This window comes from Prosopis cineraria, unplaced genomic scaffold, assembly GCF_029017545.1.
Source record: "Prosopis cineraria cultivar Desert tree isolate PC_DT_omini unplaced genomic scaffold, ASM2901754v1 PC6, whole genome shotgun sequence".
Lineage (NCBI taxonomy): Eukaryota > Viridiplantae > Streptophyta > Magnoliopsida > Fabales > Fabaceae > Prosopis > Prosopis cineraria.
Window position 1 is genome coordinate 41,577,550 of NW_026555337.1, and position 22,342 is coordinate 41,599,891.

The window sequence follows — 22,342 nt, forward strand, 5'->3', positions numbered from 1 at the left end:
TTGTACTAAGAATTAGGGCTTACCCTTACTTATAGCCAGGCATACAGGGGAAAAGAGAGAGCAATGGAGGAGTTGCATGGTGCTTTTGAAGATTCATACAAGTTGATTCCATGGATTTTTCAAAAATTGACTTAGAAAGATCTAAGGATAATAGCAAAATGGACTGCTTATAAAGATAATAGGTTCGAGAGGTTGTTTATTGCTTACAGTTGTTGCATAAAAATGGCTTTTTAAATGGTTGCAGACCTATTTTGTATGTTGACGGATGCCACTTGAGCAGGCCATATAAAGGAATAGTTAGTGGGGAGAAGTTACAAGAATGGACTTGGTTCATGCATAACTTGAAAGATATCATGGGGTCTTTAGAAGTAACTATTGTATTTGATAGACACAATGCAATTATTGGTGCTGTGGGAGCTATTTTTGGAGGAGATAGACAAGCATTTTGCTATCAACATATCAAAGAAAATTTTAGTTCAGAGTTTGTAAAGATTGGAAGATGTGGTAGAAAAGCTACCACAACAAGCAAGGAGGATGCATTGAAGTTGTTGAATGCTATAGCATATGCTAGAATTGATCTTGAATTTAATAGGGCAATAGGAAACTTGAGAGCTTTTTGTCTAGAGTTGGCTCAATGGTTAGAAACTAATGGTGACATTAATAGATGGGCCTTGTCAAAATTCCCTTTTCGTATGTGGGACAACATAACTAATAATTTATTTGAATCTTTCAATGCTTGGCTAGTTAAAAAAAGGAAACATAGTGTGGTCACACCACTTCTTGAACATAAAGAAAAGCTTGTGAGTAAGATGTATGCAAACAAAGTTGCTATGAGCAAGTGACAAAATGGTGTTGGGCCAAACATTAAGGGAAAGTTGAAGGCTAATGTTGCATAGGCATAAGTAATGTTAGCTAACCATCATTTAGGTAACTTGCTGGGTGTGAAGACAAGAGACATTCATTTACAGGTTGACCTATCTCTTAGAGAATGTACATGCCAAGCTTGGCAGATGTCTAGGATCCCTTGTGCCTATGCATGTGCAACTATAAAAAAGGTTCATGGTAATGTGTACTCTTATGTGGAAGGATGTTACCATTTGAGATCTCAAGAGAAAATATATAAGGACACAATAATCCCCATCAAGATAAATGACATGCCACAAGTAAATGCATTAACAATTACCAAGATGATAACAGAAACCTTCCTGAGGCCCCCTACTACCTCTCGTCCTTCTGGTTGGCCCCAATCAGTGAGAAGAGAGTCTCAATCACAAGGCAAGAAGATTTATCATTGTACAAGATGTCGACAGAATGGCCACACACGTAGGACATGTCAAAATCCTAACCCTACATGACCTAACAAGCTAGAACTTAACTAGTTCATTTTTAATTTTAAAATGTTTTTTCTTTGAATTTATTATGATCATATATGATGGTGTTAGTGAAAGATTATCAATTTCTATATTTTGATTGTAAAGTTCTTGAGTTCGTGAAATAAGAAATTTGATTCGTGACTTAAAAAGTTTTACTTGTAAAATAGCAAGTTCTAGTTGTAAGCAAATAGCAAACAATTGTGAAGCATAAACACAATTGCTATATTATTTTAGTTATAAAATAAAAAATATGACCTATGAATTAAGTTCTACTTGTAAAATAAGAAGTTTCAGTTGTAAGTGAATGGCAAACAATCGTGGAGCATAAACACAAGTGCTTTAGTATTTTAGTTACAAAACAAGAAACATGATTCGTGAATTAAGAAGTTCTACTCGTAAAATATGAGTTTCAGTTGTAAGCGAATGGCGAACAATTATGAAGCATAAACACAAGTACTTTAGTATATTGGTTACAAAATAAGAAATATGACTTGTGAATTAAGAAGTTCTACTTGTAAAATATGAAATTTCAATTGTAATCGAATGGCAAACAATTGTGTAGCATAAACACAAATTCATTAGTATATTAGTTATAGAACAAGGAATATGACCTGTGAATTAAGAAGTTTTACTTGTAAAATATAAAATTTCCACATGCTTGATGTGACATTCATTTGTTAGGAACACTAATTACAATACATATATGGAACATGACGTTTCCACTTTCAATTACCCAAACCTCATATTCAACTTCATAACAGCATCACATTTTATTTAGCATTTTTCAACATCGCATCACAAGAACAAATTAAATAAAGGACACACACAGGACATATCCTTTTTCCTGAACAAAATGGGATATATTCAAATTAAGTCTTGTCCTTTGAAATCAATCTTCTTCTTTTTAAATCTCTCTGGAATGAACTCTTTAGGCCTTTCCCATACTTGTAAAACTGTGGGTCCCTCTGAACAGCCTAGGCATTCACAAATTAAGTCCTATAAGGCTTACAAAACATTCTCTTTGCTAACCAATCTAGTCATAATCTAGTCTCGAGGTCTTTGATATGATCTGATTAATATGATCTGATTTTTTAAAAACTAAACTGAAATAGAAGTGAGTCACATTATGCCAAACAAACATGTGATTTTTTATCGAGAAAAGCTTCTATGCATAGATTAGTGTTCTAAATATATCAATAGAAATCTCTATCAAATTATAATATGCCCATTAGAGTATAAATTCTTGATGCTAATATAGAAGAAATATTGAAATATAGAATCTTAAAGTATCAACATAGATAGAATAGTAGGCCTAAAAGATAATAATGGGGAACAAGTGACCTGCACAATACATCTAACATCAAGCCTCTAAACATGCTATTTTATCATTTGGCTTAGTTGAGATTATTCAACCCGGAATAATCTAAAAAAGCGGGCAACATATTACCAGCTCAAGATGTTTCAATATTCCTCTGGGTTCAGTAAGATTCCTCGCTCCCCTTCACCTTCATCGCCTTCACCTCTATCATTTGCAAGGCTCACACATCATTCATCTTCCTCTCAGTCAAGGTGCATGGCTCACCTTCAGTAATGAGCGAGCAAGGGGCGACAGCTAGGGCAGAGTAATCGCGAGAGAGGGAGAGATTGAGTTTTTTTTCTGCAACAATTTGATTATTTTAACAAGGGCAATGTTGTCTTTCTATTTCAATTGTAAATTACACTCAAGTTCAAAAAATTTAGCTGTAATTTTTAAATTTCATGGGACTTATTTTTAAATAAGTTGCTTCCATGGGACCTATTCATAATTTTTCCTTATTTTATTGGTATTATATACCAAATTTGTGAAATTTAGTTTCAATTTGCCTTGTGTGAGGATATGCATTGGTGGAATTAACTACACGGATTCATGGCCTCTAAGCTTTTGATGCAAATAATTATTTTATAACTTCATTACATATTGTTATAGCTTTTGCCTGAAAATAATTGTTTCATCTACTTTTTTATTAAGTGAGAAGATAAAGTGAAGAGGTAATCTTTCCTGTACATTGATTTTTTTCCAGGGTACAAATGAAATTTTCTTAGATGATATGAGGGGAGCAATTAATATAGGGTAGTTCTATTTTATTATATTACTTAATGTCATAGAGGATGTACAAGTGACATCTTTTGTTTTGTTTTGTTTTTTTGGCCATGGGGAGTGGCGTGACAGCCATGACTGAACGAGCAAGCATGATTTTAAAATTTAGTCCTGTTGAAGGTTAACATTGTTACATTTCAAATAACTAAAAACGTCATTCTAATATAATAATATCACATTTTAATTTCTTTTAAAATAATTTATTATGAGATTATTAGTTTTCATTGTAGTTACAGTACTGCTAGCATGGTGATACATCATAGTACTTGAAATTAGTCACATAACAAAAGTACTTGAAATTAGAATGACATGTTTAACATATATATATATATGGGGTATGTTAATGCATGAATAGATTCAGCTGTTAGTTGGTAGTTATATGAAACCGAGAATTTTTCAAGTGATTTTGCATAATTTAAATACTATGAATACTAAGAAACTGAATTATTGATTTTCACTATGGATTCTCACGTAAGAGAAATGAGAATGAAGTGAACACATATTGGCTATATTGGATATGAGAAATAATACTTTAAAGTATTACAGATAAGAAAACGCTCCTGTTCAACACATAGGAGACTGAACGCCAGTTACCATTAGAATAACATAAGGCTTGCGAGTAAGATTGGATTCTATAGGAACAGGCATGATCAATTGGAAGGGACATGGTAGTATTTGCCATTACACATGCATCTGTAAACAATAGGGCAGGACTCTGCAGCAGAGCACTTGAAGCTCACTATCACCCTCTTGCAGGGAAAGCATGCCCCACATGCATGGGAGCAATCGGGCAAGCTCGACCCGTTTGGGTACATCACCTCTTCCTACAAATTACAGGGGACTTTCTCTGTAAGTGACATGCATGTATAAGTACAGTTTTATCATAATCTCTGTTAGTGTTAGAGTTCATCAATAATTAATAATTTGAGTTAGTCTTAAACACACCCTCTGGAATGAAGATTACTGAAATTTTAAAGCTTATATTATCAAGAAGTTATCAACAAAGACTGCTATTTCAGGAGAGCAATGACTTCAGAAACATTTGGATACATAAAATAACTGATGGAAACGAACCTTATCTCTAGTTGCAGCTTTCTCTTCTTGCAGGCTTACAAATGCATCTGTAAAATGGAAAGGAAGGATATATCGTGTCATGTTCCATGAAAATCCAAGATACAAAAAATGTAAGATAAATGTATACCAATCTGGTATTTTTATATAAAATCGAAGTGGCAGTACTGTTTTGGCATTAATATCTATTTGCATGCATAAAGTAACTTATATTGATATAGATAACATTTAGTATGCATCCAGTTACGTTAAAGAAAAAAAACTAGAGTAACACTTACCATGATTACGTATCTCTCTGAGACTCCAACCATGGGAAAATACCACAAAGATAACCAGAAGTAGGAAAGATTTGTGGATTCCAAGGCAGATAAACTTCATATTTTGCAGCAGTGAGGCAAAAGCACTATGAAAGATTACGGCATTGTTTGAATAGCTGAGTAAGTGAAGAGATTCTTATAAATGTGAGTGGATAAGTACATCTGCAGTATTTCACATGATCCACGGCAATGTTTTGAAAGTTTCACATGTATTGTTGAGTCGTGGGAAATTAAATGGAACTTGGCAATTGGCATTACTACCCTGAAAGATACTTGTGAACATCAATGCTAACTAGATGCTTTATTTGATAATTATTGTACCCAAACTATGTCTTTTTGGCAAAGTATGTTGGCATGTTTACCGCCACTCTTTTAGAGTTTCACCTGTCACATGTAGAAAGATGAGTAAAAAGGACAAGGAGAAGAGGTTAATTTTAAATGAGGGCATTCAATGAAATTTGTTTGGAAGAAAAAATAGTGGCTAGAGTCTGTGTGTGTGAATGAGTTCACAAGTAGCTGTTGATTAATTTTTTCTTGACTTCTAAGGGGAGCCTTATATGGTATACTGGCCACTAAGGGTGTTCACAGAACGGAACTAAGACACCCTTATTTCATATTCTGTCTCAAAAAATAATTGGAACTGAATTTTTATCCTGTATCTCGTCCCATCCTGTTAGGAATTGAAACAAGATGGAATATCCTGCCATCCTATTAAAGCAGACGATATGGAAAAAATGCATGAATGATAACATTCATTAGAATTTTTAATCACATAACTTATTAAGTTTAAAACTAAAACAATACAAGCATATAAATTACAACAATTTAAAGTCCAATATTAAATTACATTAATCACAAATACAAAGTGTACAACTTAAAGTCAAGTATACATGAGACATAACACATTATAATATCAATTATAAGTAATGTCTAGGCTACAAGAATAATAGTAACAGACAAGCTAAGTATAATATTAAATTATTATCCTTGTTCCTTAGTTGAGATATATTAAGCTAGTGACTCTTTTGAAAATAAAACAAAAAATATGATATAAATAAAAATTATTAAATAAATAGGTATAAGAATAAATTGTATTAATATAATTAATATATTATAAAGAAAGATATTATTTTGTACTACGTACTCTATGTCATTAAAATTATTAATATAAAAAAATTTTGTTTTAAATAGCAATTGCATTATTGAAATTATAATTAATATAAGTATAAATTATATCAATATAATTAATGTATATTTTTAAAATAAAAAATAATATATATGTATGTATATATATATATATATAATATTTGAAACGGGATGGGACGTCTTGAGAGTAATTCAGTGTCCTGTCCTGATTTTTTAGATAAGGAAAGATCCATCCTCATGTGATGGGAATGAAATTGAGCTAATCAGGATAGATACACGGTTAAACACAACTATTAGCCACTGAATTATGATCATGAGAGGCTTGTGTAGATTTTAAATATTGCAAAGAAAAATATTTAATATTTATAAAAGCTAGTCCACATTGATGAATTAGAAGTGAGTTATAAAGAACATGAAAAATATTTCAAGAAATGAAAGAAAGACGAGTAACACGAGAAGGGGGGAAGCATTGAAGAGGGCGTCTGACACGGGCGTGAGGATAAGGTGTTTGGAGTGAATGAACTTGTCGCTTGTCCTCTTTCTTTTTTTTTATTTTTCTTTTTCTTTTTTTTCGTTTTTTTTTTTTGACAGACTGCTCGCACTCTCTAATGGAACTGAAGGAGCAAACTTAAAAAAATGCATTCATTTGTCTTGGATTCAGCGTCCGTGCTCAGATTAAAATTATAGAGTCCACGCTCAAATTTAGTTTATTTTATATTTTAATATCTAGAGAAAATTCGAAGCAAAGATAACCGTATAACTACAAATTATTATTTAAAAATATAAGTAAAAACTTTAAATTTAAATGGTTAAAATGTAAGTCAGATGCTTCAAGTCTCATTATAACAATAAGCACCGTGATATTTGTTATTGTGATTGGCGCTGAAATCTTACAGCTAACTCCACCTGATCTTCGTTAGTAGCCTTGTGACTCAATGGCAATAAGTACCTTTTTCTTTTTTCTTTTCTTTGTTTTTTTTTTAAGTTTCTCTTGAACATGAGGTTGCGAGTTCGATCATCTGTAAATGCAATGAAAGCGTACGTGAGTTTCTTCCTTTGGGGAAATAATTATTAAAAAAAAAAAACACTTCACCTCTTCATTCCATCTGTTTCACAAATGAATGATTGATAATTATACACAATTCTCTTTTTAATATGAAAATTTAGTTTTTATTTTGTAATTTATATAAATATTTTTTAAATCTTTTCGTTCCTTTAGTGACGAGATAAATTTCAAGTGGGCTTTGAAATAATTTCAGAATAACTTTTAGTTATAATGAACTAATTATATTTTTTAAAAAAATGGTTAGGGCATTTAGTTAAAGCTTTCCATGTTCTAAAAGGACCTTGGTAGGTTGGTAAAATGAAAAAGTTGTTTGGTTTTAATCAAGTTTTCAAAAGCTCATCTTTAAAAATTCATTCTAAAAGCTATCTAACATCCTTTCAAATTTTTCACAATGCTATTCAAAGTAACTTTTATTTTTCAATTTGCATAATGAGTATACTTAATTTGTTAACTACCCATATTACCGCTCTTGTAGCCATAATTATAATTTGAGAGAATTACATACAGGTTTCACAGAAAGAAAGTAATTACTACAAAATCTATTAACAACTGAACTAAGAATTGTGTTGTCAATTTTCTTAATTCAGTTGTCAATTAACCTTGTAGTAATTAATTTTTTTATATGAGATTTTAATATAATTCTCCCTTATATTTTCTTATCACAAGTGAACACCAACTTTCTTCTAGTGCACCTTCTTCATGCTAAGTGAACAAATGGCATAATATGACTTTTTTTTTAAGGATATGATTATTGAGTTATTCAATAATTGAAATATTATAAATCTGATCTTGTTATTTCACAATTAATTTTGATCTTGTCATGATTTAAATTTAAATTTTATATTATTTAGACATTCTTTTATTACATATATTATTTACCATATCAAATTTTATATTATCTATACATATTTTTAACAAATCAAGTTCTATTACCTAACAAAAATACATATAATAAAATATATGTCTTTTTTAGTAATTATACATTTAAAACTGCATTTCATTATATATCAATAAAAAAAACTTTCAGTTTATTAAATATTTTTTAAAAATATCTAAATATAAATCTCATCACATTAACTAACTTCTATCAAATTAATTTTTATCAAATGAATTTAAAGTTTGTTTGGATTAATGCTTGCATAACTACATTTTGCACAAATTACAGTTTGCAAATTAAAATTGAGTTAAAAATGAGTTATTGTAATAAAACTTATATTTGAATATTCTTATGTGAAAAGTTAATTTGACAAATTGACACTTATTTATATGTAGAATTAAATAGTAAGTTTAAATATATAATAACTAAAAAGGATATGGGCTATAAGACAAAACCCAAAAAGGACATAGGTTGTGTGTCTGCTCTCTTACTCAATTTGATAAATCCAAAAAAAAATGTTGAAATTATAATTATAATTATAAAAATAAAAGAGTTAATGTATTAATGTAGAAAATATTTTTTAACAATGGTAGAGAATATCTTTAAATAATAAAAAACATAGAGATCTATTTAAAGAATAAATAAATATATATATATATATATATAAATGTAAACAAAAAAAATAAATTTTATACACCCTCTTGTCTTGTATATTAGGTGCCTTCTAGAAGCACAATTTGATCTATTTTATAAGTCAATAATTAATGGTATTGTTTTATTTTAAATTAAAATCTCCAAACTATTATTGAAAAAATTGAGAGAGAGAGAGAGAGAGAGAGAGAGAGTAATATTATATGATTTATTTACTTTTATTTTTTTACTTGAGGATTATGTTTGAAATTTCACTTACTTTTATTTTTTATACTTTTGTTGTATTAATATTGATGGAATTGGTATAAATAACTTATAAATAAGACTAGATAAAGTATATATTAAAAATATCAATCTTAAAAAGGAAATATGAAAGGATAAATAGGTTATTCAATAAATGTTAAATGCATCAAATATTTCTAATGGTTAGATTTTAAATAACTAATGTAAAGCTTCAAAATATAGCTTTGGCCTAATTATATTTGAAAAAAAAAAGCTTATTTGCTAACTGTTCTCACCCAAACATGGTTTTTTTTACCCCTAACTAGCTTTTAATCCTACAAACTATAGTTTAAACCAACTAAATAAAATCCCAAAAAGCATTTAATAAATTAACTTTTAACAAATTAAAAATCAAACCACTTAAATGTCATCCACAGAGGGGATCTAATCAAAAAAATAACATTTTACAATGCCATGAATCAAAATTTGAATTCTCATTAAGGAAACAGCTATATTTAATACTTAATCATACCTCATACATAATTATTTTTTATAGAAAGATACATGTATGTAACAAAAAAAAAGAAAAATAACTAGTGTCAGCAACAATGGTTATAATTGAGATGATGGCAATAATGGCAGCCTAACCACGGTTTTGTCTCCGGGGGGGGGGGGAACCCAATCACCCTCTTTTTTCCATTACCACATTTTACATCCTTAACTGCGTTTTCAAAGAAGCTCATCTCGCTAGCTTCCACAAATTAATTCTTCACGTTTAGCTTTAATGATGTGTCAAACTTTTCAAAAAGTTCACAGTAAACTATCTTCTTGAAAAGGTAAATTTTCTTTCTTTAATTGGTAGAGCTATTCTAATTAAGTTTTTGTTCTCTACTATGCCCAATTATTTAATGCAAACCACCCTCTTTCCTAAAGGTATCTTGAATGAGATTGACAAGATTAGCAGGAATTTTTTATTAGAATCAAGGGGAAGAGGGTAGAAAAATGCATCTTATGGCTTGGGATACTTAAAAAAAAAAAAATATGATGGAGGGTTAGGCTTTAAGGACCTTCATAAACAAACTGTCGGTTTTATCATGAAATTGTGGTTGCTGACCAGCTTAAGGCTCTCTGGGTGACAGTTTTGAGAGCCAAGTACAAATGTGGGGATAATTTGCACCTTTTTGTCATGAAAAAGAAAAAATCTTCTCATGTTTAAACTAGTATTGTGGATGTTTAAGATAACTTCTTATCCAAAGTGGGTAGGAAAATCCACAGATAAAACTATAAAATTATGGTGAGATTTATAGACACCTCTTGGAGTCCCCTTAATATAGTATGTTAACAAGAATCGCTATCTTTTGAACCCCACATCTATAGTGGATCATTTTGTTCAATCTAGTGAAGAATGGAACTCGATGGAATGGAATAAATGCCTACATCCATGGGTTGTCAAGAGAATAAGTATGGTTAAACGATCAAATGGCAATTTTAAAGGTTGTTTTCACTTGGAGGGCTTCTTCTAATGAAAATTTTAATGTCAAATCAACTTATTTCTCTTTGTAGAATTCTACGGATTATAGGGACTTGTTGTGGAGGAAACTTTGGCATTGGTCCATCTTTGATAAGATTAAACATTTCTTCTAGAAAGTTCTTCATGAGAAGCTCCTTACTTACTCACTCAAAGCTAAGAGAGGTCTTTCTTTGTGTGAAACATGCTGGTTTGGGTGTTCTAATGAGGAGTTTATTATACATTTTTTGAGAGATTGTGAGATTGCAAAAATGTGTGGGCATTTGTTACTAACCCTTTACATATCCAATCTTTTTTTTTCTTTTAATTTGCAGGTGTGGATTAAAGCAAATGTGCAAAATAATTATGGTGTGAGATATAACAACACCAAACATGGTTGAACGCTTTTTGTATTGTCTGCTGGCTACTATGAAAAATAGGTGCAAAGGAGTAATGGAGGAGACAAGACTTGAAGCTCGACATATATCATAACTCAATGTATCATCTTAATGAAGTCATCAAGAATAAACAACTCAAGCACAACATTTTTCATAGCATGAGGGAAATAGAAGACAGATGGAGACCACTAGTGTTGGGTTGTTTAAGATTAGATGTAGATGGATCGGTCAATCAACAAAATCATGCCACATGTGGAGGAGTGGTTTGAGACTCATTGGGCAATTGGATCTGGGAATTCAAAAACGATTGGGTTTCTTTCCCCCTGTTGTAGTTGAATGTTTTGCTCTTATCTCAGGTCTAAATTGGCAATTCCTATTAAATAAATTCAGTGTCATATGAACTCTCTAAAAGCACTCACCTGTTTTGGAATAGGGGAGGATTGGCGCACTCTCGACAATAAGATATTATTAAAGCACATAACTTCTTGTTCTCTAATTCGGAAGTGGAGGTTTTTTATTCTAATAAAGAAAATCTATACGTGGCCGACTTCTTAATCAAAAATGCTCAATATAGAGAGAAAGATTTCCACACTATGATAAAACCTACTTTTAGTTGCTTTGCCTTTTAGTGAATGGATAAATCTAGTATTATTTATTAGGTGAACTTTGTCATCTTTTGTATGTGAAAAAAAAGGCAAATGTTATACCAAATACATCTCTATGTGGCTCGTGATTTCTAATTACCTTCTATTAACGTCACTTTTCTTTCTTGCAAAATGAGTGTGACCTCTTGCTGCAACTTTAAATTATATTAAATAAGAAATAAGAAATAATATATATTATTTATTAAATAGAAAAAAACAAACTTAATAATATCCGAGATACCCGTATCAATATTTAAGCTATAAAACTCATCTCATTTTTAGTAATTTACATATTTAAAATTGTTTTTAATTAAAATCATCCAAATATCTCAATTTTTTCAAAATTAATTTTAAAATAATATTTAAATATAATCACTTATATATAATAAATAATTATGTGAATAAGTTTCTTCATAATTAATTTTTATTTAGCAGATACCCAAACGAACCGAGTATCTGATTCTAAACGGAGTTATTTGTCTCGCAGGTCCTGCAATGTCATTTCCCTTTCTTACCAAGCCAGAATGGGTACGGCCGTACGGTTGATGTCAAACTGAAGCCCGCTTTGAATTTCCAATTGTTCAATTTACCTGCCTATTAATTTTTAATATTTTTGTTTAATCAAATATTGTTGGATCCTCTTATTACTCGTTATCAAAAAATAAAATGAAAGGGACCAATTGTATGTGAAAGGAAACTATAAAACGGATATATGGAAATCCGCATAATTAAATAAATCCTTCATTTTCCTGCTTTTCGTTGGCCCCGCTGACGCTGCTGGAAACCCTAGTTCGAACATCCATGTGAATTGTAATGCTTGCCATTCTTCGATTTTCTGCTTCCTCAGAGTAATTCCATTTGTAAAGCGCGCTTCTTGATTTTGGATCTTGGATTAATGCTTGCTGTTTGAATTTGTATCGTGTCGTTGAAATCTTCTCGTACGTTGAAAGGTAATCTTTTTATTTATAATATTATTATCCGTTCATTTGCCTTCTCCCCCCCCCCCCAATTTTTATTTCAATTTCGGAGGCTATGAATTTTGGACTTCTACCTACACCTTACTCGATTCTGCCCACCTGAGTGTCGTGGCTTTTTACTTGAGTTACATTTCAAATAAAAGTGAGTGAAATTAGGGTTTCGATTGATGGTGCTGCGCCCATGAACGGGACAACTGTACTAGGAAATTAGGATCCCAAGACGGTATTGGTGACTAGAATTGTTTTAATTTAATAATGATGATTTGGGACCTTGCTAGGTTGCGCCCATGCTCTAAATCTATTTGACAGCGTGCTTTCAATTTTTCCTGTTATCACTGATCGCTTAATGCAGAGGAAAATGAACTGATTTTTGGGCCTAATATACTGTGTTGTTGAAATTATGTGTAATTTCTACGATTAATGTAAGAAAGGATATTCCTAGGTTTGAGATAGTGGGTTTGAAGCTGCCTTGTAGGCAAGTTAAATTCTTTGAATTTTGATCATACACAGCGATAGTATATATATATATTATATTCATTGTTAATTTCACATCCTTTCCCCTAAAAGTTCCTTTTCCGATAATGGGTAAATAAAGAGAAATACTGTGATTGTTAAGCGTATGGTTTTTCATTTTTTGTGGTGTTTCTATGTTATAGGAAATAAAAAAAAATGGTTAAGAAAACTAGTGCACTGAATGAGTGAATTCAATTTTTGCCTTCCTACCTGTTTTATACCTTTTAACAAATGCCTTATGTTACCATGGGCTGATGGGACCTATGAGATTGGGCTCAAATTATGCTTGACTTAAAAAAATACTTGAAAACTTTTTCATGTCGTGACTCAAGAGTGTATGCTGTGGACATCTAATGGGAACCTATAATAATGGCATTAGGAGATCAATTTTGGATGGCCATTTGAGCAGAAGGACTGCTAATCTCGTACTAAAAATGGCTGTCTGAGATCTGACCATATATGATTGCATGCTAAAAGCATATAAAAGAAGATACTGATAAAGAAATGTGAGGGATTGCATGCTAGCATTCTGTTTAACTGACATCATTGGGGATATTTTCTCTTTTTGCTGCATATGAATTGTGTCTCACCAATGCAAATAATGGGCAGGGAACAACTGGATCTTCGTTATTGATCATCACATTGTGGTACTTCATACATATACAACAGTCTGAACTAAATTTTGTCATTTGTGAACTCATGGCTGGCTTTTTGCCGGGTGATGTCACTTGTAATGGAACACATGGTTTCCAAAGACACCCTGAGATGTCAGTGCATGGCCCTGGTTGGTATTTTACTAGGAAGGAGATTGAAGAAAATTCACCATCCAAACGAGATGGCGTAGATTGGAAGAAAGAGATGTACTTTCGTAAATCATACTGCACGTTCCTACAAGATTTAGGCATGAGACTTAAATTGTGAGCTCTTCCATATTTTTATCCGGTATTTAGGTGTCTATCTCAGGTGCATTGAATACTTTTTGAGTTGGTTTATGATTCATATTTATAATACCTCATTGTATATTTCTTTTCTCTTTTTGGTCAACTGAGATATTGGCAGTGGCAATATTTGTTTAAATACTTAATAAAACTTGTTTAATTGATTGGAAAAGATTTGGTTGATGAGAATTGAAAAGAAAAGATTTACAGTGATGGAAAACAGGGGGCGTTTAATTACATTTCAAACCATATTTTTTCTACTACTTCCATGCCAAATTATAAGATAACCTTGGAGGTATTTCGTTGTCCCAAAATATAAAATAATTTGACAAAAATGAAGTTTTATTAGTGATATTTTTCTAATATTACCTTTCAAATGGAGAGAAAATTGAAATGATTGTAGTGTAATGATTAAGAGTATAGGGTCACTTTTGAAAGTTTATAGTTTTGTTTTCCAAAAGTAAGTTTATAAAGTGTCATTATTGAGGTTTATTGGTATGCATAATCTTATTACAAATTGTCTTATAATTTGGGACAGAGGGAGTACTTAACAGAAGTTAACTATGCTCCAATTTGGCTATTTCTTTTTCTTTCTAATCTAATAATTAGAAAGAGTACAGCAATACCTTGTAGTCTTTGGAGCTAGTTGGTTTGTCTGCTGCACTGATTAGTTGTCCAGGGGTTCACCATTGTTTGAAGTGAATTTAGAGGGATTGAATTGTTTTGACGAGCTTTAATTATGATGAAGGTGGGACTATGTCATCAATGTATTATTCCCTGTGGGAGCTGTGGAGAGCTCACGTATTGCATATCCAAAATTATCTGTAATTCTGTTTGTCTACATTACAAATAAAGTAGCTGAGATACGTCATGTTTACTGCTAATCATGTCAAAAAAGTAAATAGTAATGAAGATCTGTAACTTGATTTATCTTGATATTGATCACTTGACTTGATCCTGATTCTATTGTGATGCAGGCCTCAGGTAACCATTGCTACAGCAATAATTTTTTGTCATCGATTCTTCCTTCGTCATTCTCTTGCAAGGAATGATAGGAAGGTGAGACTGTATTTTGTTATGTCTTTGCGATCTGCAAGTAAAAATCTCTTCTATTATTGTAACTAGAGTACTAGATATATTTCCCCATGTGAACGAAACTAGAAAGAATAGAAATTGTTTGGAGCCCAGTGAAATATGTCAAGAAAGATTGTAAGAGTAAAATATTTGTATGAAGCCCAATGAAATTTGTGAAGAAAAATCATAAGAATAAAAAAGCTTTGTATGAGATTTGAGAGCAGCCACACTGTTCATGACTCATGAATAGTGTTGCTCCTTATAGATTTTCATACTCAATACCAGATATTGATTCAATTAGAACAGGTAGGAAATACATTGATTGGCAGTTATAGCATCATAGATACGCCCTTCATCAGAGTCAAGGAATTTGCTAATAGAACCTTGCGTTTTGAGAAATCTACATCATAAGCAATCTACCCTTAAAATAATCGGCATGCTTGAAAAAATAAAATATAGCTTTGGATCCACATCTATCTGGGTAATATTGTTCTAAGCTTTCCAAAGCAAACCTATGTTATCAAAGCATGAGAAGAACATATATACACACACAATATCAAAACAAGTAGAAGCTCTGAATATTCTACTCTCCAAATCTTTTTATAAGAAACAACTAAATAAAGGGTTAAGGTTCAATTTTGTCTCTGTATTTATTTTTTATGAGCGTTGGGCACCCTATACTTTTAAGTAGAGCAATTTTATCCTTGAACTATTTTTTTGAGGAGCAAAAAATCCCCTTCGTTAATGAACCATTAACTCTACTGTTATATGTTGACGTGGCATATGCGTGGGGCTCACGCACAGTGACATGTAAAACTTTGATCATGTCCTTTGGTTTTAATTTGCCTCTAAACTCTTTTTCCAAGAGCATTGAGCATCGTAAAGTCTTTTTCTAGAAGCGCTAGGCACCTTGAAGTCTTGTTAAATTAAAATTTAATAAATATTATTAAAATATTAAATAATTTGAATATTATTATTTAAAACATTACACTACTCAATTTAGTATTTTAATATTTTGTATTAAAACTGAATGGAATGAACCTCCAAATTAATGAATGGATTTTTTCTTAAATACATAAAAAAGCTAGCTTGAGTTGTTTATATTTAAAAAGTAATTTATAAATTTTAAATGAATATTTGTTAACATGCTACAAAAAAGATTGAACGATGCTGTTGATTTAATGAATGAGGGAAGTTGTTTCCTTTAATGAGGGTAAAATGGGAAATGTTCAATAAATGCAGAAGACAATGGGTAGTTGTCTCTTATATTTAGGCCTAAAAGAATAGTCTCAATTGTTTCTTATAAAGAGTTTCAGAGGGAGTATATTGGCATCTTCCTCCTTTTCATTGCTTAGCTTTAGCGGAGAAACTATTGGGAGAGAATAAACTGTAGTGGAGGGTGGATAAGTAATTCTGGATAAGATTGAACGATGGTGTTGATTTAGGTGGTGTCAATTTTGCTTAGGGATTCATAATGCCAATTTGAAATATGCTGAATCATCACTAGCTTTTGCATGTATTTAATGATGAAGCTCCTAGCTGGTCCTTTTTCCCCCCTGAACCCTGATAACCCTGGCCTATCTAAGTTTAATATATATGATTTTAGCCATTATAGTTGTTCTTATAAGGTAGATGATTGGCTAGACATTATTGAATGCATCAATAGATGTACTTTTTGTATTTTTGGATGTCTCACTAAAACAAACGTTTAGGGGAGAATGCTTCAATCACTTGACTAAATTGTTGAGTAATTTTCCTTTTCAGAAGATCTGCTGATTTTTGTGCTTTTGCTGTTCCCTTGGAGAATTTATCAAAAGCAAACGATTAATGAATAAACTGACTAGACTTGAACTGAACAAAAGAAATTTGAAGTTAATTGGAATGATGATAGTGAAATAAAACAACAAAACTGCAAGTAACAACAAGAACTAGATTAATGAGAAAGTCCTACGATTAACTATTCCTCATTCACTTCCTAATATCACTGTTTTCTCCTTCATGCATCTGATATCGTATGTTAATCAATATTCAGTTTTACCTGACAGATGCAATTTCTTTCATTTTCTTGAATTAATTCATTATAAACATGTTAGATGACATAGAGAGAGGAAAAGAAAGAATAGAGAGAACAAGGGAAGAGAGAAGCAGAGAGAGATAGTGGAAACACCATTCTCATTCAATTATCCAAGATGCAAAACACAATAGTAGTCTATCTATTTGTAGATTGCGTAGACTCCTTTTCCTTATCTAATTAAGACTCTAACCCTAACCCTGACCCTAACCCTAACCCTAGTCTGAGTGAAACTTCCCATAAATAATAAATTATAACAAAATATCCAATGTATCAAATATATATATCCTAATACCCTAATATATATAATTATGTCAAAAACCAATAAAAAAATATCATGGAAAATGCACCTAAAAGTATGAATATCCTGAGAATTAACACACAAATTTCATGTTATGTCATTCTATGCAATAGATGGCATGATATAAATTAGAGAATTCAATAAATCCTTTTGTAGTTGTCTTCTACCTGTTGAAATGAAAGCCAAGGCAGATATCCAATTAGTTCATTGGCTCTGGTTTGCTCCTAATCAATATGAGGCTTAGGTTTCAATGTTTCATCTTTATCTTCGGCCCTAAAAAAAATTCATCCTTATTGTATTCCAAATCAGGGATTTAGTAAAGTTTGATTTATTGCATGATACATTGGGAAAGTTTTTGTTCTTTCATTTTCCAACATTCTGGGTGGTCATTGACTCTTGACTTGTGGCCTGTTGGTTATATACCTTCCCTCTTAAGACATGGGAGTCTCTACGTTATGGGTTGGAACCATAAGTGTGCCTAAATGGATTATTTCTCCCTAAGATTATCTTTAATGGGCAATCTTTAATCATGGAAGGGGACAACAAAGATAATGATCTTAGCTCTGTCAAATTCTATTCTATTTATTCTTCATGAGAAAGTTGATGGGTGGCAATATGTGAATGATGAATTGGAAGATCTATTTTGTTCTTTTGCAGTTTCCTTTTACATCTTATGTAACATGGTGCTGCTAAATTGTAGTAAACTTGTGCTTGGACTTTTGTGCTTGTTTGGCTACTTGAGGCATCTCAATTAGTCATTCTATGATGGAAACAATCTTTCCATGACCTGATGTTTATAACTTGTTAACATATTCCTTTTTCCTTTTTTCTTTTTAGATAAAACACATTTCTATTCATGCTTTATTAGTGTTTTTAACAATTTGATGTGTTTCGACTGTGTTAGTATTTTTATTTATGCTCATGTCTCTGCGTTTGTGTGCATGCACACACACATATTGAACCTTAATAGCAAGTAATTTAAGCGACTTGTGAAATTTAATTGAGTAGGACTTGAGTGGGTTGGCTGTAATTTATATTGAAGTTGTTCTTATGACACAAATGGTATTTTGTGAAGGCCTGGTTCTTATATGTTGGGCTCTGTTTTGGTATTAAAAAATTACCTTGCCACTTGTTTGAGCTCTTGGTGGGTTATTTAGATTAATAATAATTGACAACTGAGAAAAAGATTATTAATCTTACGGTTTAGCTCTCAAATGAGCTTCAAACAATCCATTGTCTGGTTTCCACCATTTGCGATTAAAGTTTTCTGTTGGTGTTATTTCATTTTTCTTCTGTAAAAATTCTGCATTAAAGATCACCTTGTTCTTTTTAACTCCTGCTCTCTGCCGCCGTCCTTCTCTTGTTTTGCCCAGAACTTGTGTGAATTCTTTCTGATATCCTTTTTTATGGTGTGTATGTCTCTGTACTTAGTCATAAGTCTTCTTGTTCTTCATCTATTTCATGTTTTTGCACCTGTGGTTTGAGGTGATAGTATAATACATGAAATATAATATTTATTGGAATAGTAATGCTAATTAATAACTTTTTCTTCAGACCATTGCAACAGCGTGCATGTTTCTTGCTGGGAAAGTCGAAGAAACTCCTCGCCCTTTGAAAGATGTAACTCTTGTCTCGTATGAAATTACAAACAAGAAGGACCATGAAGCAGCTCAAAGAATCAAACAAAAGGTATTATCTTAAAGTCCCTTAAGTCTGTCTCGCGCTTTCATATCAGCCAATGTCTTCTTTTATTGTTGAATTGCCTATTTAAAAATTATTTATTTAAGTAAATTTGTTTGATTTGACTACTTGACTGTTTTTGCTGATAATGCTCTTATCTTGTACTTCAATTTCCAATTGAGGGGCCCTATTAAGGACTTAGTACCTCTCATAGGCGGCTGGATGCATCAATTTTGACATGAGAGTTAAATCTAAAAATTGAAATGACTGGATTTGTCTTTGTCTTCTATTATATGTTTCTCAATTAGTAAATTTAGTTTTCTGGTTATTTCTTCCAAATTTATTCTGCTTTTATCTTGTTCCAGTAACTTTTTTTCTTATGCAATTTCTTTGTACTTCTAAATATGGTGCAGGAGGTATACGAACAGCAGAAAGACTTGATCTTAGCTGGAGAGAGGATTGTCCTTCAAACTCTAGGTTTTGATTTTAATCTGCTCCATCCTTATAAACCTCTTGTTGAGGCTATTAAGAAATTTAAAGTTGCTCAAAATGCCCTTGCTCAAGTTGCGTGGAATTTTGTTAATGATGGGTATGTAGATTACTCCATCTTTGTTATGCTCAATGGCCTTTCATTTTCCTTTCCTGAAATTAGGATGGGTATGCAGACTTCGGACATGTCTTTGCCTGCAATTCCAGCCCCATCATATTGCAGCAGGAGCTATTTTCCTTGCTGCCAAGTTCCTTAAGGTGAAGCTCCCATCAGATGGGGAGAGGGTCTGGTGGCAAGAATTTGATGTTACCCCTCGGCAATTGGAGGGTTGGTGCCCCCTTTTTAAGTATTAGTGGCTAAAGAAATGAAAAACAGTACTACTACCTCTTCTCTATCTATCTTTGGCCTCTTCTTATTTTCTGTCGCTTGCCTCCCTTCTCTTGCTTGTGGTTGTAGTCAAGTGGAGAATTTTGATGTTCAATTGAAGGAGAATCTTGTGCTTGGACAATTTTGCCCATAAAAAGCACAGTTTGTAACAGATGCCATCAATTTAATAGTTGATGACATTTTATTATTTGCGTATTTTTATTATTATGAAAGATCCGATTGTGTTGATTCTCTTTCTGCAGAAGTTAGCAACCAAATGTTGGAGCTATATGAACAAAACCGAGTGCCACCTTCGAATGACATTGAAGGTGCTACAGGAAGTGGGACTGCTAATCGGGCTGCTGCTAAGGTTCCTGCTAGCAATGACGAAAATGCAGCCACAAACAATAATTCTCATACTGGAGCTACGAGTTTAAAACTTGAAACCTCAAAACCTGGAGCTTCTAAGACAGTGTTTGGGTCATCTGGTAATCATGTGGGGCTTCCAGTGTCAAACCATGGTAGAAGTACTGATTATGGTGGCAGAGAAATGAAACACAGGGCAGATGAATCCAGCGGTAATCATCATCTTGAGTGTGAAACCCTGCCACACAAGGAAAACTTACAGGAAGCTCAACACAAGTCGAGATCTCAATCAGGTAACGGGGAAGAGCAAGAAAGCAGTGTTGAGAGAAGTGAGATGAAGGAGGCTGCTGAGTTGAATGCTAAACATGCCAACAGAGATCCTGATCACAGGGATAGTACATTTGGGCAGCCACCTCAAGAAGCTATTAAAAAAATTGACAGAGACAGGGTAAAGGCAGCACTAGAGAAACGAAGGAAAACATCTGGTCATATAACTAAGAAAACAGAGGTTATGGATGATGACGATCTCATTGAGAGGGAACTGGAGGATGGAATTGAATTGGCTGCTCAGAGTGAAAAGAACAAGCAGGATAGGAGTCAGATCTGGTCTAAACCCTCAGATAGATCGAATAATGGGAATTTGCTGCTTGGAAGGCACCAAGATCATGCAGATGAGCATCTTCAGGGAGTAAAGAGCTTGGCATCATCTGAACCTGATCTAAGTACCATTGAAGAAGGGGAGGTATCAGCACTTGATGACATTGGTTCTGGACTTCAATCACCCAAGTCAGGCAACCGCAAGAGAAAAGCTGGAAGCTCACCTGACAGGGAATTGGAAGGAAGACCTCATAGCCCTTATTATTCCTTTGATTATGCGGAAGATCGAAACAAGGTCAGCCAGCTCAGTCATTCTGAGGGGGACAATTAAAGGCATTTGCAGGAATATCATGCTTGAGGCTACCTTGCTTATTATGCGTCGGTTGTAGTTGTGCTGAAATCTCCTGGCGAAAGAAATTCACTTTAATGACATAACTATAAAACTTCTTCCACTTGGTTGGTTGGACCATCAGTGGTCTTGTTCTATTTATTTACCTGGTCCTCATCTTATGGGTGAACAAGAAATTTTGTATAGTGAGGCATATATGGATGAAAGATGGAATTGAAGAAGGCCATTTTTTCAATGTTTTTGTTGATTATTTCTGTGAAATAATAGTGACTGCCATGATGGTGGTGATGATGATTATATTTTGAAGTCACTTGAATTGAGGAATGATGGTTGTCTGCTGATTTACTGGATCCTTGTTTTTGGCCTTTCTTATGTGTTCACCTCAATGCGATCGTGGGGAAAATGGAGGGATGGGATTTCTCCAACGTTATTCTATTCTGAGTAGTTATTCCATTTGTATAACTTGGCTTAATGACGCTAATGGAGCTAGCCAGATTAACTGTCTTAGCGTTCCAAATTGTGATTAATATGAATAAATCTTTATTAGAATTTGCATACTCTGAATACAGGATTGTGGAATTAATTAATGCCTTGCATGGATGCTGGGGTTTATGATCGTCTTGTAATGATTGTCACGTGGACTGGCATTCTATCTAGGTTTTGATGTGTTATTGAAAAAGTTCAGGAAGCTGCCTTGCCTTGTCCTATATCTTTTCTTCTCTTTCTTTTTCTGTTTTAGCCCGATCAAGAATGAACGGAAATCTTGTACTCTTGGGAGATTCGTTTATACTTTATATATTATATTTCTTACATTGAAATGGATTAAAAAGATAGAAAAAAAAAAAAGAATGACAATAAGAATAGAATTGAATGATACTCCCTTCATGTTAAATTATAAAATAATTTAAGATAATATTAATCATACTAATAAAATACAACAATGATACTTTAACCATTTACTTTTTTTAAAATAAAAATATAAACTTTTAAAAATGTCTCTACATAATTAATTATTATATTACAATATCATTTTAATTCTCTTTTTGTTTGACAAGTAATATTGAAAAAGTATCATTAATAAAATTTTATTTTTTATAAAATTATCTTATATTTTAGGATAAAAAATTTAATATTGTTTTATAATTTGGCATGGGGTACCACTTAATTTTGTTTGGCATAATGCTATGTAGAAATGGAAGCGTGGAGGGGTA

At 32.4% G+C, this 22,342-nt stretch overlaps 2 protein-coding genes across 8 annotated transcripts; one reads left to right on the top strand and one right to left on the bottom strand.

Annotated features, from left to right (window-relative positions):
• Positions 1-3,997: 3,997 nt before the first annotated feature.
• On the bottom strand, positions 3,998-4,994 carry LOC129312554 (protein EPIDERMAL PATTERNING FACTOR 2-like). The gene is made up of 3 exons (XM_054955208.1): positions 4,860-4,994; positions 4,585-4,631; positions 3,998-4,334 (listed from the first exon to the last, which is right to left on the bottom strand). Exons 1-3 carry the CDS (start codon positions 4,957-4,959, stop codon positions 4,161-4,163), a joined length of 321 nt encoding a protein of 106 aa, XP_054811183.1. The 5' UTR covers positions 4,960-4,994; the 3' UTR covers positions 3,998-4,160.
• A 7,124-nt stretch (positions 4,995-12,118) lies between these two features.
• Positions 12,119-21,428, top strand: LOC129313175 (cyclin-T1-3-like). Of its 7 annotated transcripts, none has more exons than XM_054956133.1 (7): positions 12,119-12,359; positions 13,509-13,816; positions 14,815-14,896; positions 18,838-18,972; positions 19,377-19,552; positions 19,629-19,780; positions 20,083-21,428. In XM_054956133.1, the coding sequence occupies exons 2-7, from the start codon at positions 13,599-13,601 to the stop codon at positions 21,111-21,113; spliced, it is 1,794 nt and encodes a 597-aa protein (XP_054812108.1). In that variant the 5' UTR covers positions 12,119-12,359; positions 13,509-13,598; the 3' UTR covers positions 21,114-21,428. The 7 variants fall into 7 exon arrangements, with proteins under 7 accessions (XP_054812108.1, XP_054812109.1, XP_054812111.1 ...); XM_054956134.1 differs by having other exon boundaries at positions 19,377-19,440; positions 19,616-19,780; XM_054956136.1 differs by lacking the exon at positions 19,629-19,780 and having other exon boundaries at positions 12,120-12,359; positions 19,377-19,440.
• The last annotated feature ends 914 nt before the right edge of the window (positions 21,429-22,342 follow it).

Excerpts from the sequence above, each read along its gene's own strand:
- LOC129313175 (XM_054956133.1), top strand. The coding sequence starts at position 13,599 with ATGGCTGGCTTTTTGCCGGGTGATGTCACTTGTAATGGAACACATGGT. Across the intron at positions 14,897-18,837 it reads TTGCAAGGAATGATAGGAAG|ACCATTGCAACAGCGTGCAT; the intron begins GTGAGACTGTAT and ends CTTTTTCTTCAG. Across the intron at positions 19,553-19,628 it reads TGGAATTTTGTTAATGATGG|ACTTCGGACATGTCTTTGCC; the intron begins GTATGTAGATTA and ends ATGGGTATGCAG.
- LOC129312554 (XM_054955208.1), bottom strand. The coding sequence starts at position 4,959 with ATGAAGTTTATCTGCCTTGGAATCCACAAATCTTTCCTACTTCTGGTT. Across the intron at positions 4,632-4,859 it reads CAGAGAGATACGTAATCATG|ATGCATTTGTAAGCCTGCAA; the intron begins GTAAGTGTTACT and ends TCCATTTTACAG. Across the intron at positions 4,335-4,584 it reads AAGCTGCAACTAGAGATAAG|GAAGAGGTGATGTACCCAAA; the intron begins GTTCGTTTCCAT and ends TGTAATTTGTAG.